This window comes from Sminthopsis crassicaudata, chromosome 2 (genome assembly GCF_048593235.1).
Source record: "Sminthopsis crassicaudata isolate SCR6 chromosome 2, ASM4859323v1, whole genome shotgun sequence".
Classification (NCBI taxonomy): domain Eukaryota; kingdom Metazoa; phylum Chordata; class Mammalia; order Dasyuromorphia; family Dasyuridae; genus Sminthopsis; species Sminthopsis crassicaudata.
The window spans coordinates 656,393,699-656,407,609 of NC_133618.1; the positions used below are offsets into that span (position 1 = coordinate 656,393,699).

A 13,911-nucleotide genomic window follows, 5' to 3' on the forward strand; every position below is an offset into this window, starting at 1 on the left:
ATTTTTGTGAATACTCCCTATCCTCTACTCTTGGAACATACAAGAAAACCCCTCATTCTACTTAGAGCGGCCATTCAGCAGTTACTCTCTCCATTTGTTTCAGCATCACAGAGAAATAATTCTTCTCAGTAAGGCTAATCCCTCTACCTAGTCCCTTAATTTCATTTCTCTGCCTTCTCTAGGACTTTACAGGAGCAATCATATCCTTGTCCTCATGTAACTTATCCCTCACCACTGGTTCTGTCCTCTCTGACTATAAATGTGATCATGTTTCCCCATTTCTCAGAATCCAGCCTTTAACTTTTTTTTTTGTACCATCCAGCCATTGTCCTATTCTTGTCCAGCTTCTTGAAATAGTTGCCTACACTTGATGGCTCTTCTTTCTCATTATCCACTTTCTCTTCAAAATTCAGTCATTTCAGTCTGAAAACCCTTGTGGGTTTTCTTGGCAAAGATGCTAGTTTGTCATTTTCTGTAGCTTATTTTTCTCTTTTTATTGAAGTTTTTTATTGATCCTTTAAAAACCTTGTGTTCCAATTTTCTTCTCCCTTTCCCCCACCCCCTTCCCTAGATGTCATATAATTCAGTATATGTTGAACATAATAAAAATATGTGTTAAATCCAAAATAGGATACATATTTATACAATTATCTTACTGCACAACAAAAATCAGATTAAAAAAAATGGAAGAAAATATCAAGCAAACTGCAACAAAAAAAATGAAATGCTATGTTGTAATCCATCTCACAGACCTCTTTGGGTGTAGATGGCTCTCAACATCACAAAATCATTGGAACAGGCTTGAATCATCTTATTGTTGAAAAGCAGCTCATTTTTCAGATGAGAAACTGAGGCAAACAGGGTGAAGTTACTTACCTGCCTCAGGTCACCCAGTTACCTTGAGACCAAATTTGAACTTAGGAAACTGAATCCCAGGCCCAGGGCCCCTTCCATTTATCTGACTAGTTGTCACATGTTCTCTTCAACGATTTGCAAATTAGGCTTCCTTTTCTGCCACTCTACTTTTTATAAAGCAACTTAATAAATTCAGTGACTTTTGTTTTCAATTCTCATTCTTCTTATCCTATCTCATAGCTATTGATACTGTTGATCACCCTGTCCAATGGTAGATTTCTACTTCCTTAGCTTCAGAGACACTGTTCTCTTGTGGTTTTCCTGCTTCTCCAACTTCTTGGGGGTTCTTTGTTTGCTTCTCATCCTCTGACTACTTCTTGGGGATAGCCCTGCCTCTCATTGGCCCTTTCTTCTTTCTTTTTGCTACCTATTGGGAATTTTTACTTCCATGGCTTCACCTGCCACTTCTGTACCAGTGACTCCAAAATCTTTATTTCCAATCCTGAATTAGCTCTTTTCTTAACTTGAGAACTACATCTCAACTCCCTGCAAGACCTTACCCCTGGATGACCTATCAATACCTCAAGCACATCCAAAACAACATTTTTTATCTTTTTTTAAACCTGTGGCAAAATCGTTTTGACTCATTCCATGTTCATAGTTTGTATCACTTTTTTCTCTCATTAGAATATCACCAGCTCTCTTCCTGGTGCTAATACCCTAATCTAGTAACTCAATACCACTTGCCTCAGTAACTGTAGCATCCTCCTAATGTCTCCCTGCCTCTAATCTCTTCTCTCTCTCTAATGCCAATTTCTGCTAGAATAATCTTTCTTACATAAAAATATGGCTATGTTACTTTTCTGCTCAAAAACCTTCAGTGGCTCCTTATTTTAACAATCCAGTAACATGTAAATTCCTCTGCTTGGTTTAAGCTTTTCTACTTTTCTAGTTCTGTCTTCTGTCACTCCCTTCTACACTTTAACCAAACTTGATTTTCCTCTTTTCTCCCTCTCTTTCCTCCCTAAACACACACTGTGCTTTCTTTCCTCTTAACTTTTGCACATGTTGTTCCCTCTGTCTATAATGGTGTTCCCTTCATGTCTGTTGTATTTCTTTCCCTTTTTTACTTATTAAATTCCTACCTTTCTCTTAAAGACTAACTCAAATGCTTCTTCCTCCAGAAAATCTTCTCTGAGTCTCCTAATTGGCAATATGTCTTCAGATCTCACATGACATTTTGTTTTGTAGTTATCCAATGTACTTTTCATGTAACATGGTGAGTTACTGTTTTGGTATCTGATTCCTTTACTAGATCACAGATTTCCCATGGACTAGGACTTTGCCTTATCTAAACTTTCTTTTTCTTCCAGTACTAATGTGCTTTGTACAGATGTAGTCACTAAAATATTAGCCTTGATGGGAGGGGTGAGGATTGAGCTAGTACCCAAGTTATTCAGAAGGACTCAGTATTGATAAGGGCACAGAAATAATTGGTGATTGCAGGGGAAAGTAAGGTACGGAAGCAATGTCCTAGTTCCCAGAAACATATTTACTGAAACTGCATTTTTATATGGAACTTTTGTGAACTGAATAGCTTTTATAATGTGACAGGCTATGACAGCGCAAAATTAAATTGCTACATGAAGTCTTAAGGTAGCACAGCTAATTTCATCAGAGCACTATTATTCTATGTTAATGTTGACACTAGTTTCAGTACAGTAGAGATTCATATTGTTCACTGAATCCTTATAAGGGAGAAGTTTCCTCACTCCATTTTTTCCAACTTGATATATCCTGCCCTCAGATTAATACTCAAAATAATGTAAGAAGAGTCACAAGTTCCTATTTGTGAATATAGATTTCTGTACTGAGCTCCAATCAGGAAATGTGAGTACTCTCTGTGATGACAACAGCATCCCAGTTAGGTGGTACATTCCTTCTAAGCCTAACTTCCAGTTAAATGCTCATTGTTTGCCTCTGAATACATCTGGTTGATTCAGCTTTGATTTACAGCTAATCATTGTAGAGTGAATGCTCTCAAATGTACCAGGATGTATTTGATCTTGCAATCTCTGCCTTTCTGTCTTTGAACACTGACCATTATCTATCAGAGGAAGTCATATATCTCTTCATGCAGCAGACAAGTTTCAGGACAGTTTACACAAACATCATCCTTGTCTTTGAGGAGCATATATTGTACTTTAAAGTGGTTGGCAATTAGGTGGAGCCACAATGACAGGGAAAAAGACAGGAAGTTGCCTGAACTCTCCCCAATTTCCCTCAAAACAACTTTAAATCACACTTCAAAATGAATTCTGGAGGAAGAGAATCCACAAAAAGTTAAAATGGTTTTCTAGCTCAAGATAATTTAGAATTGCAGGAAAGATCTGTCTTGCTTGAGTAAAAAAGGACCACAGTACTTGCATAGTCAGTGTCTGGACAAGCTGGTAAGAGCTCCCTAGTCCCATTATAGATCAGAAGTTGAGGTCCAGCAGCACAGCAGGCCAGCAATAAGTGCAGGAGGCTGATGATCAGGCTCAGAGCTCCATGCACTGCTGACGAGTCTAGGCCAAGCAACCCAAGTGCAACTGCAAATTGCCAGTCCCCAGAGTCAGGCACAGATGCTTCTCCTTCCTCCCTACCCTCACAAGAAGCTTGAAACAATGTTCCTGGGACCCCAAGAAGACAACTAACTTCAAGTCACAAAATAGAATGTAGAATGAGAAAAAAAAAAAAAAACAAAACCCTGACCACAGAAAGCTACTGTGGTGACAGGGAGGATCAAAACACAAATTCATAAGAGAATATCAGTGTCAAAATGCTCACATGTATACTCTCAAAGAGAAATAAAATTGGTTTCAGGCCCAAAAAGTCCTCTTGGAAAAGCTCCAAAAGGATTTTGAAGATCAAATAAGAAAGGAAAAAGAAAAAAATGGGAAAAGAAATGAGAGTTATATAAGAAAATCATGAAAAAAAAATCAGTAGTCTAGAAAAAGAAAATAACTCCTTAAAAAGTAAAATTGGCCAAATGGAAAAGTAGTTACACAAATTCACTGCAGAAAACAGCATCTTACAAAGAAGAATTGGCCAGGTAGAAAAGGAGGCACAAAAGCTAACTGATAAACATAATTTGTTAAAAATTAGAATTGGATAAATGGAATCTAATGACTCTATGAGACATCAAAAGTCAAACAAAATCAAAAAAAAATGTGAAAAAATAGAAGAAAATGTAAACTGCCTCATTGGGAAAACAACTGACCTGGAAAATAGATCCAAGAGAGATAATTTAAGAATTATTAGATTACCTAAGGGTCTAGATATATTTAAAGAAGTTGTCAAGGAAAAACTCCTGATATCTAGAACCAGAGGGTAAAATAATAATTGAAAAACTCCCAGGAATATTATAACCAAATTTCAGAACTTTTAGATCAAAGGAAACAATTGCTGCAAGCAATAAGGTATGATTTAAACATGGAGCCACAGTCAAAATTACACGTGACTTAGTAGCTTCTACATTAAAAGAGGGAAGATCTTGGAATATGATATTCTGGAAGACAAAGCAATTTATTTGGATTATAACCAAGAATCACCTACCCCACAAAACTGAGCATAATAGGGGGTAGATAGATATTTAATGTAATAGAGGACTTTCAAATATTCCTGTTAAGAAGACTAGTGTTGAATAAAATGGGAGACAATTATGTGATATTGAGAGTGGAACCAGCCTTGGAGTCAAGAAGTGAGTATGAGTCCTATCTCTGACACATGTCTTTTGTGTCTGTGGGCAAATAGCTTAACTTTAGTGCTCCGCATCTACTCTCTAACACTATTAAATTAAAAAAATATATTTGTCAGTATGCATTGGTAGAGAGAGTTTTCTTTCCTTATCCCCCAAAATCCCAAATTTTTTTCCTAAAAAGGAAGATATTTGTAATGAATATTGGTAGGTTAAAAAACAAAAAACAAAAAAATTTAAAACATTTCATTCAGTTAGTAAAAAAAGGTTTATTTCTTCTCTTTGTCTCTTCTTCCTCTGTCTTTCTTACCCTTCCTATCCCCACATCTGTTCTTTATTTTTCTCCATTTTCTCTTATATCTATTTGCTAAGTACAGCGTGGCTTGTCTACAATCAGTGACCTTAGGGTAGAATGTTATATACATCTGTGATACTATCCCCTTTGCATTGTTATCTTCAGGAAAATATACAAGGATCCAGGTAATGGTAGAAGTTGGGCCAAGGGTGTTTATTGAATTAGGCCAGGTTTTCACTTCAGGCAACATGCTGAAGGCTTTGTGGATTCTTGAAGTGGTCTTCCTTTTGTCTTTTTTTCCTACGATGAGAAATCCCCATACAATTCAAATGTTGCTTGAATACTAAAAGTTTAATGCCAGGGCATAAAGATCCTATACTAATACTAGGTCCATAGGTAAAAGTTGTGGCACTTTGAGCAACATTGTATCTAATGTTTAGTTTACATCTAATCTTTAGAAATGATGAGCAAAACTGTGGCTGATTTAGAATATGAAGATAAACCAGCAAAATTAGAGAACTCTCAATGCTAATGTGTTATCAAGCAAAAGGAAAGGGAATGGAATAAGCATTTGTTAGACACCAACTGTATACCCAAGCACTGTGCTAAATTCTTTACAACATTGTTTTGTTTTGATCTTGTGATGAAGAGAGCCATGTGCACCCAGAGAGAGGACTGTAGAAATTGAATGTGGATCACAACTTAGCACTTTCACTCTTTTTGTTGTTGTTTGCTTGCATTTTGTTTTCTTACTCATTTTTCCTTTTTGTTTGGATTTTTCTTGTACAGCAAGTAATTGTAAAAATATGTTTACATATATTGGATTTAACATATATTTTAACATGTATAAAACATATTGGATTATTTGCCATCTGGGGTAGGGGCTGAAGAGAATAGGGGAAAATCTGGAATATAGAGTTTTGCAGGGGCCAATGTTGAAAAATTATCCATCTATGTGTTTTGGAAATAAAAAGCTTTAATTAAAAAAGTTAAAAAAAAAAAACATTGTCTCATTTGATCTTACATAAAAGTAAGATGATGATGAATTAGGATGCTTAAATTGGGCACTGCAGGCATACTGCTTTAAATGATGCTATTAAGGGTCTCAGAATAGGCAGAGGTAGGATTCAGAGTCAGGTAAGTCTTGTTTTCAAGAAGACCATGGGAAGAGTTACATGTTTCTGCTCTCTTCCTCACATTCCCTGTTCTTTCAGGACATCTGACTGATAGTGAATGTAACCAGAAGCACATAGCCAAAAAGGGTTCATTGACAGAACGTAAGAGGAACTCTAGTCGGACTAGGAGGAGAGCTGATGAGCCACAGTCCTCTGGATACCACAGTGAAGGTCAGTCATGTCCCTTATTTCCTCATTGCCCATCCCTGTCCCTTCTTGAGCTGATACCTTCTGTCCCTTCTTGTTCACAGCACCCATGTAGATACAGGGTTAAAGGCATATTTATATTGATTTGTACTAGTTTAACATGAGGGTTTCTGTGCTGGTTTATCTGTGGATTTTAGGAGAAACACTAAAGGAGAAGCAAGCCCCCAGGAGTGCCCCCAAGCCATCCAGCAGCACCAGTAGACTAAAAGATTTTAAAGAAACGGTCAGTAACATCATCCATAGCAGACCATCTCTGATTTCACAAACCAATCAAGGAGCTCCCTGTGTGGGAAAAGGAGATCAAGCTGAAAAACGTCCCCCACGGAGCCTGCCCTTGCACTGTCAAGATTGGGAAGGAGAGAGCACCAGCAGTGAATCTAAATCCAGTTCATCCAGCAAATACCGTCCAACTTGGAGACCTAAGCGTGAGTCTCTGAATATTGACAGCATTTTCAGTAAGGACAAAAGGAAACATTGTGGCTATACCCAGCTCAGTCCATTCTCTGAGGACCCAGGTAAGGGAATAGTGGGAGAGGAATAAAGTTGACCTAGTGTAACCACATGTATAGAAACTGTATGTTTTCTAAAAGGATTACCAAGCCAGTGAACATTTATTAAATGTCATCAAGCACTATGCAGTACACTAGTAGGGGTACAAAGAAAAGGGAAAACAATCCTTGCCTTCAGGAAGCTCACACTCTAATGGAGGAGACAACATAGGAACAGTCATGTACAACCAATATATAGACAGGGTAAATTAAAGATAATATCCAAGAGAAAGCGCTAGCATTTAAGGAGATTGGAGAAAGCTTTATGCAGCAGGAGATGAGGAAGGGGGAAATTTCAGACAAAAGGGACAGTCATTTGGATGATAAAGTGTCACAAGCAAAAGATAAAAAGGAATTTAGTATCATTGGATTGTAGAATATGTGGTGGGCATTAAAGTGTGAGCACACTGGAAAAGTAAGAGAGGCCAGGTTATGAAGGTCTTTAAAAGCCTTTGAAAGAGTATTTTATATTTGATAATAGCAATAATAGAGAGCCACTGGAGTTTATTGGATAGGGAGATGATAAGATCTCAGCAAGATCAATTTGATAAATAAGAGGAGGATGTACTGTAATGGGGTGAGACTTGAGGTATGGAGACCAGTTAACAGGTTATTGTAGTAATCCAGATGTGACAGTGTTGGAAAGAGGAGTCACATGAGAGATGTTACATAGATTAGGTAAGATTGACAACTGATTGAATTTGGGTTGTGGGAGTGAATAATGATACTTCAAGGATAACTCCTTTTTTGTGGATAACAGAGGGTAATGGTGCCCTTAATAGTAAAATCCAGCAAAATACATTATGATGCGTAGACATGGCTTGTGCCCACAGTAACCTGGGGAAATGGTGATGATACAGAAAAGTCAACAGTTGTCTCTTTTTCTGGTTCTGGGTAGTAGGTGCTCAGGAGTATCTTTGGATGTAACACTAAATAACACTAAACTCACCCTTTTTCCCCCCACTTCTGTTCTTTGGTTTGGCTAGCTAAAGAGTTTACGTCAAATGAACTAAACAAACCAACTGCATATGACCCCAAAACCAATGGGCCAAGCCTAAAACACAAGAATTGGGGCCCATCCCGACCTGGTATTCACCTTATGGACCAACATCCTCGATTAATCCAGAGGATGGAATCTGGCTATGAGAGCAGCGAGAGGAACAGTAACAGCCCTGTCAGTCTGGATGCAACTCTGTCAGAGAGCTCTGGCTCCCACAGGTACTGTGCAAGGGATCATTGACCATTTTAGGGCAATGTTGAGAGAGCTCAGCTAGGGCTTTATGGCCCTGAGTGGGTGATGAGGCTGGCTTCACACATGGCAGAGCTAGTCAGCTTGGCCAGTTTCTATGGCGACACCTCCCTCTTCTGGACAAAGGGTTTAATGCAGCCACAAAATAGTCTGAAAATCAAGGGACTTGGATGTAAAAGTCAAATTTGGAATCATCCAGTAAACACTAATTAAATGATTGAAGGAGAGACTCTGAAGCCCATGAATTTGGGAATCTCCGAGACAGGGAGGTGCACCAGAGTCAGATCCTGCTCCAGACAATTAACTTATGAACCTGGGAGACTCTGGTTGTGCCCTTGACAAAAAAGGGTAAGTTTGACAGACAAAAGATTTGGTGGAAAAGTAATGAGCTCATTTTGGGGTATATTGAGTTTAAGATATCACTGGGACATATTTTCAACTGAAGTTCAGGTAGAGACTTAAGGGTGGGCCTATGGATAGTGAGTCAGTAACCTAGAGATAATAATTTAAACTAGTGGAGTTGATGAAGTTAACAAAAGAGAGAATGTGGAGGGGAAAGAGAAGAAAGCTTAGAATAGAACATTGCAGGATATGCCAAAGTGTGAGGGCTTGAATTGTATGGTGAAGACTGAAAAGGAGCAGTCAGACAGCTCAGAGGAGCACTTGGCGAGTACAATATCAAAAAGGAGGAGAGGTGATTAATGGTAAAATGCAGTGGGGTAGGTAGAAGAAGAAAAGACTTTCAGAAGAAAAGACTATCTGATTCGGCAGTTACAACATCACAGGAAACTTAGTGCATTTAAAATTAAGAGCCAGGTAGGTTTCTGAGAAAAACAGTCTTTATGGCAAGTATGTTTGGGAAAGGTCTCCTTTTCAAGACTGAAGTTTATAAGAGTAAGAGCCACTCCCCAATTGATAAATACTAATGGACATCAGTAGAATTTTTTTTCAGAGGAAGCATTTTCAAACTATGAATTCTCCAAATCATAATAGAGAAATGAAAATTAAAACAATTCTGAGGTACCACCTCATCAGAAAGGCAAAAATAAAGAAAATGACATATTCCTGGGAAAGCAGGAATATTATTGCAGTGTTGGTAGAGCTGTGAACTAGCCTAGCCATTGTGGAAAGAAATTTGGAATCATGTCCAAAAAGTGGCTAAACTCTGCATATGCTTTAATACCACTCCTGGGACAATATCCTAAAGAGACCAAAGAAAGAAGAAAAGGACCCACATATGGAAAAATGTTTGTAATATCTCTTTTTGTTTCAAAGAACGGCAAACTAAAGGAGTACTCATCATTTGGGAGGGGAGATTGTTGAAAAAAGTTATAGTGAATGAATATAATAGAATTCTGTGGTGTTATAAGAAGTGGTGAAAGAGGTGGCCTCAGAGAAACCTTGTATGATCTGATGCAGAATGAAACAAGTAAAAACAGGAAAAATTCATATAATCATGACACATTGTAAAGACAAACAGCTTTGAAGGACTTTGCATATTTATTATAAGGGTTTTGCTTTTCTTTTTTTTTCCTTCAGTGAGTTGAGGGGGAAGTGGGAAGAGAAGAAAATTGAGAGGGAAAAGTTAATTTTTTACAAATCAGTAAACTTTGTTGTTAGAGTTTTTAAAGATAAAGATCATTGGTAATTTGGAAGAAAACTGTCTCAATTAACTGATAAGATCAGAATTCAAATTAAATTGTAAAAGTTTGAAGAGTAAGTGAAAGTAGAAATGGCAAGTATAGATGAGAGAAAAGAGGAGATAGGGGACAGCTAGGTGGCGCAGTGGATAGAGCACCAGCCCTGAATTCAGGAGGACCCGAGTTCAAATTTGATCTCAGACACTTAACACTTCCTAGCTGTGTGATCCTGGACAAGTCACTTAACCCCAGCCTTAGGGGAAAAAAAAAAGAGAGAGAGATGAGGAGATAAAGGATGATAGCTTGAGCATATTTGACAGCAGTTGAAAAAAAGACCAGTTGATAGGAAGAAGATGAAGATTTGACATAGGGAATGGCTGAGAACGCAATCTGCTGGAAGACAGATGTGTATGGAATCAAGTGTACCTGAGGGCTTGACCTGAGGAAAAAAGACCACTTTTTCTCAAATATCCAGGGAAAGAAAGAGTGAGTGGGAGATAATGTCAAGGGGCTTTAATATAAACAGAAAGAAAGAAGCTTACATTGAATATAATTATTTTTTCCACTATAATAAAAAGGAAGGTCCTCAGCTGAGAGAAAAGGGTATGGGAGAAGTGTGGAAACACTGAAGACCTAGTACTGCATAGTCTAAATGCATCTCCCTTCCCATGGAATGATGAGAGTCATTACTATTTGTAGTCATAGCATTTCAGAGCTGGCGGGGAACATTGTGATCACTCTTCTTGTACCTTCATTTTATAGAGAAACCAGCTGGGCCTGAAAGCTGACATTGGTGTAGCATTACAAGTCAGCTGATAGTAAAATGGGAGCTCCTTGGCCAGTGCCATTTTCATTGCTCCAAATACATTTGTTGAATAATGTGCAAAGCAGAAGACTGCACCTACATATAGTCATAGGCACAATTCCCCTGCCTTTGCTATAGAAGGGTACAGGGGGAGGACTGGATTTGCAGCCATAAGTTATGTTAATTAATCACTGGGGTCCCCAGCCAAGTCATCCCACCTTTGTGACCCACTTCTCTGTCATACAGGAGAATTGGAATCCCCTTCTAGCTCCTCAGTGGAGCTCCCTCAGAGGATCCTGATTGCTCTTTCCTCTCACAAAATTAGTTTGCCAACAGGCATGCTTATAAATTATCAGGTATCAAAGTATTTATGCTGTGATTGTACTTTCTGCACTAAATACTCTGTAATTTGATACATGTGGCCAGTTTCTTTAGATCTGGGCTTAAATCCTACTTGTATGGCCTTGGATAGGTACCTGTTTTCCTTATTTGTAAAATGAGGAATTTGAACTAGGTTACCTTTGAGGTTCTTTCCACCTCTAAATCTATGATCTTTCAACATTGTAATTCAAAGCTCATCTGTGCCATAGAGAGATCAAGTGGCTTGCCCAGAGTTATTCAAATAGTAAGTGACAAAGTTGAATCATTCCAGTTCTATCTGGCCATTATGCCATATTGTCTATTTCCATACTTGCAGCAAATAGATTGTGACAACTTTTAAACTCCCTTGCCTAGCTTCAGGAAGCTCTCTGCTTCAATCTCTAGAATGTGTAGCATTGTTATAAGATCATCCCACTTTCTCCCCTCATTTTACAACTGAAGAAACCAAAGGCTGACAGTAAAAGGACTGACCCAAAGTCACATGGCTATTGGGCAAATTTGGAACTGGAACTTGTGAGGAAGAAAATAGAGGAATATCAAAGTATGGTTGACAAAGGGTAACAAGGAAATAGATAAAAGGAGACCTGAGAGATGACTGAACCGTTCCATTTTAGGTACCATTTCAGTAGTCATTTTCATGGTATTGACTTCCGTCTTCTTGGGAAATAAATTTTAGGAGCTTAATTTTAATGCTGTCACTGTACCCTATGTCTTCTTTTGAAGGGATACAAATGTGAAAAGAGTGCCTGGATTGGTCCCTGCGTGGCGTCAGATTCCAAAGTCACATAGCAGCAGCAGCATCCTGGAAGTGGAATCAGTTTCATCCAAAAGTAACTGGACAAAGAACCAGCCCCTCACCTGGAAGGATAAGAACACAGGTTTGTTGAGGTCATTTGCTTGGCTTTCTTCATGCCAGCCTCTTGGAGGCTTGAGAATGAGGTGATAATTAAGGATTAGCCCTTCATTTGGAAACAAATGTGGAAGCATCTTATCTGCCTTCTCTTTGATGTATATTTCCCTCTGTCGGGCCATGACATAGCACATAACATGGTGAGTTATGTGCTGCGTTGGCTTGAATGTTAACATGCATTGAGATGTAAGTTTTAAGTCCTGAGCTGGCAATTGAGAGGAGGTTCTCTGAGACAATGGTGGCTTTGTCCAGTAGAAATCTATCTTAAGGATGACATTTCATGGAAACAGACTCCTCTCTCCATGAAATTTATATCAGGATTAATGTCAGCAGGTAGAGAGGGTAGTTGGCAGCAATACAAACTTATCAGTCAGACCATGAAAGTGCAAGACAATCTTGGGACCCCCTGTGCTCCTTAGTGCTGTGCCTTTCCCCCTTCTTGGTAGTTCTCAATGTTACAACTTTCTCTTTATCAAAATAATTTCTCAAGAAAGGAGCAGAAAACTCATTCATACTAAATAAGTGACTAATGCTAAGTAGCACCAAAGTATGTTACTTTGGTAAGGGGAGTTTGAATTTTTAGCAGAGATAAAAGTCAAAAGAAGTGTCTGTTGGGATTCCAGGCCTCAGCTAACAAGTAGCTAAGTGTAGAATACAGGCCAGCTCCCTGGAGGGCTTCAGGATCAGCCAGAATCAGGATGAATTAAAGTCCTTGGTCTTTAGGGAGAGAAGTGAAGGAGGCAGCCAAGCAAAATCCTGGATCCTGGAATCCAGAGTCACCAGCCTCTCTCCTCCTCGTTCTGAGGCTAAGTGCCTCTGTCTCCCTCTGCCCTCCAATCCTTCCTATTATTATCTTAACACCAAACATTCAGCAAGCACCAACAGTGAGAAGAGCCATCCAAATATATGCTAATGGAGTCTTTTTCTCACATCAAATAAAGGCTCTGTTGTCTGATTGAAGCATACCTTTTTGGAATTTCAACCCTCTGCAGCTAAGGATTTGTAGAGGTGGGAGAAAGGGAAAGCCTGTCTTATTTGACCTCCTGAGCTTATCCTAGGCTGACTCCATTCAAATGGAGTACTGCCCTTGGGGATTTAATGGAAACTGTATGGTTAAGTGATAACCTGGCATTGGCATTCATTTGTTTGCTTGGTAGGTATTTTTTAAAAAGCCTCAACTGGCATGTAGCTCTAGGCTCCAGGAAGGAAAGTTTTATGAGTACCTTCTGTCTCATCCCTTGTATTAGAAGTTTAGAGTTGATAGTATTAAATTCAGACAAGAGGAAGAAGAAACTTCATAGGTAGCAGAGTACTTGAAGGCTAAGTATAAAATGCTTAGGGAAGGGGCCAGTGTCTGATGAGTGAAATCAGATTGTACACAAGATCTGGCCCCTTTCTAAATAGCAAGACTCATTCCCCATTTGATACAGTTTTCAGATAAAGAAATTAAGACCATCTATAGTCATATGAAAAAATGCTCAAAATCACTATTGATTAGAGAAATGCAAATTAAAATAACTCTGAGGTACCACCTCACGTCTGTCAGAATGACTAAAATGACAGAAAAGGAAGATGATAAATTTTGGAGGGGATGTGGGAGAAATTGGAACACTAATGCGTTGTTGGTAGAGTTGTAAATTGATCCAGCCATTCTGGAGAGCACTTTGAAATTATGCCCAAAGGGCAATGAAACTGCATATTCTTTGATCCACCATTACCACTATTGGGTTTGTATCCCAAAGAAATCATAAAAAATGGAAAAGGACTTACATGTGCAAAAATATTTAACATAACTCTTTTTGTAGTGTAAAGAATTGGAAGTTGAGATGTCTGTCAATTGGGGAATGTCTGAACAAGTTGTAGTGTTGTATGTATGTGATGAAATATTATTGTGCTATATGAAATGATAAGCAGGATATTAAAAAAAAACTTGGCAAGACCTGTATCAGATTGTTTGTTGTCTTGGGGTGGAGATAAAGGAGAGAAAAAGTATGGGACTCAAAATCTTACGAAAGTGAATGTTGAAAACTTATCTTTATATGTAACTGGAAAAAAAAATAAACAGCTAGAATAGTTGGGATTCCCATAGATTTTTAGGGTTTTCAAA

The 13,911-nt window shown here is 38.4% G+C and overlaps 1 protein-coding gene across 5 annotated transcripts in view; it reads left to right on the forward strand.

The window, feature by feature from the left end:
• The window catches only part of USP54 (ubiquitin specific peptidase 54), a 121,212-nt gene that overhangs the window by 88,306 nt on the left and 18,995 nt on the right, over positions 1–13,911 (forward strand). For all 5 annotated transcript variants that reach the window (XM_074296823.1, XM_074296825.1, XM_074296821.1 and 2 more), the window contains exons 12-15: positions 6,104–6,235; positions 6,409–6,786; positions 7,806–8,037; positions 11,618–11,772. In XM_074296823.1, the coding sequence (XP_074152924.1) occupies positions 6,104–6,235; positions 6,409–6,786; positions 7,806–8,037; positions 11,618–11,772 (897 nt within the window). The remainder of the gene's footprint in view (positions 1–6,103; positions 6,236–6,408; positions 6,787–7,805; positions 8,038–11,617; positions 11,773–13,911) is intronic.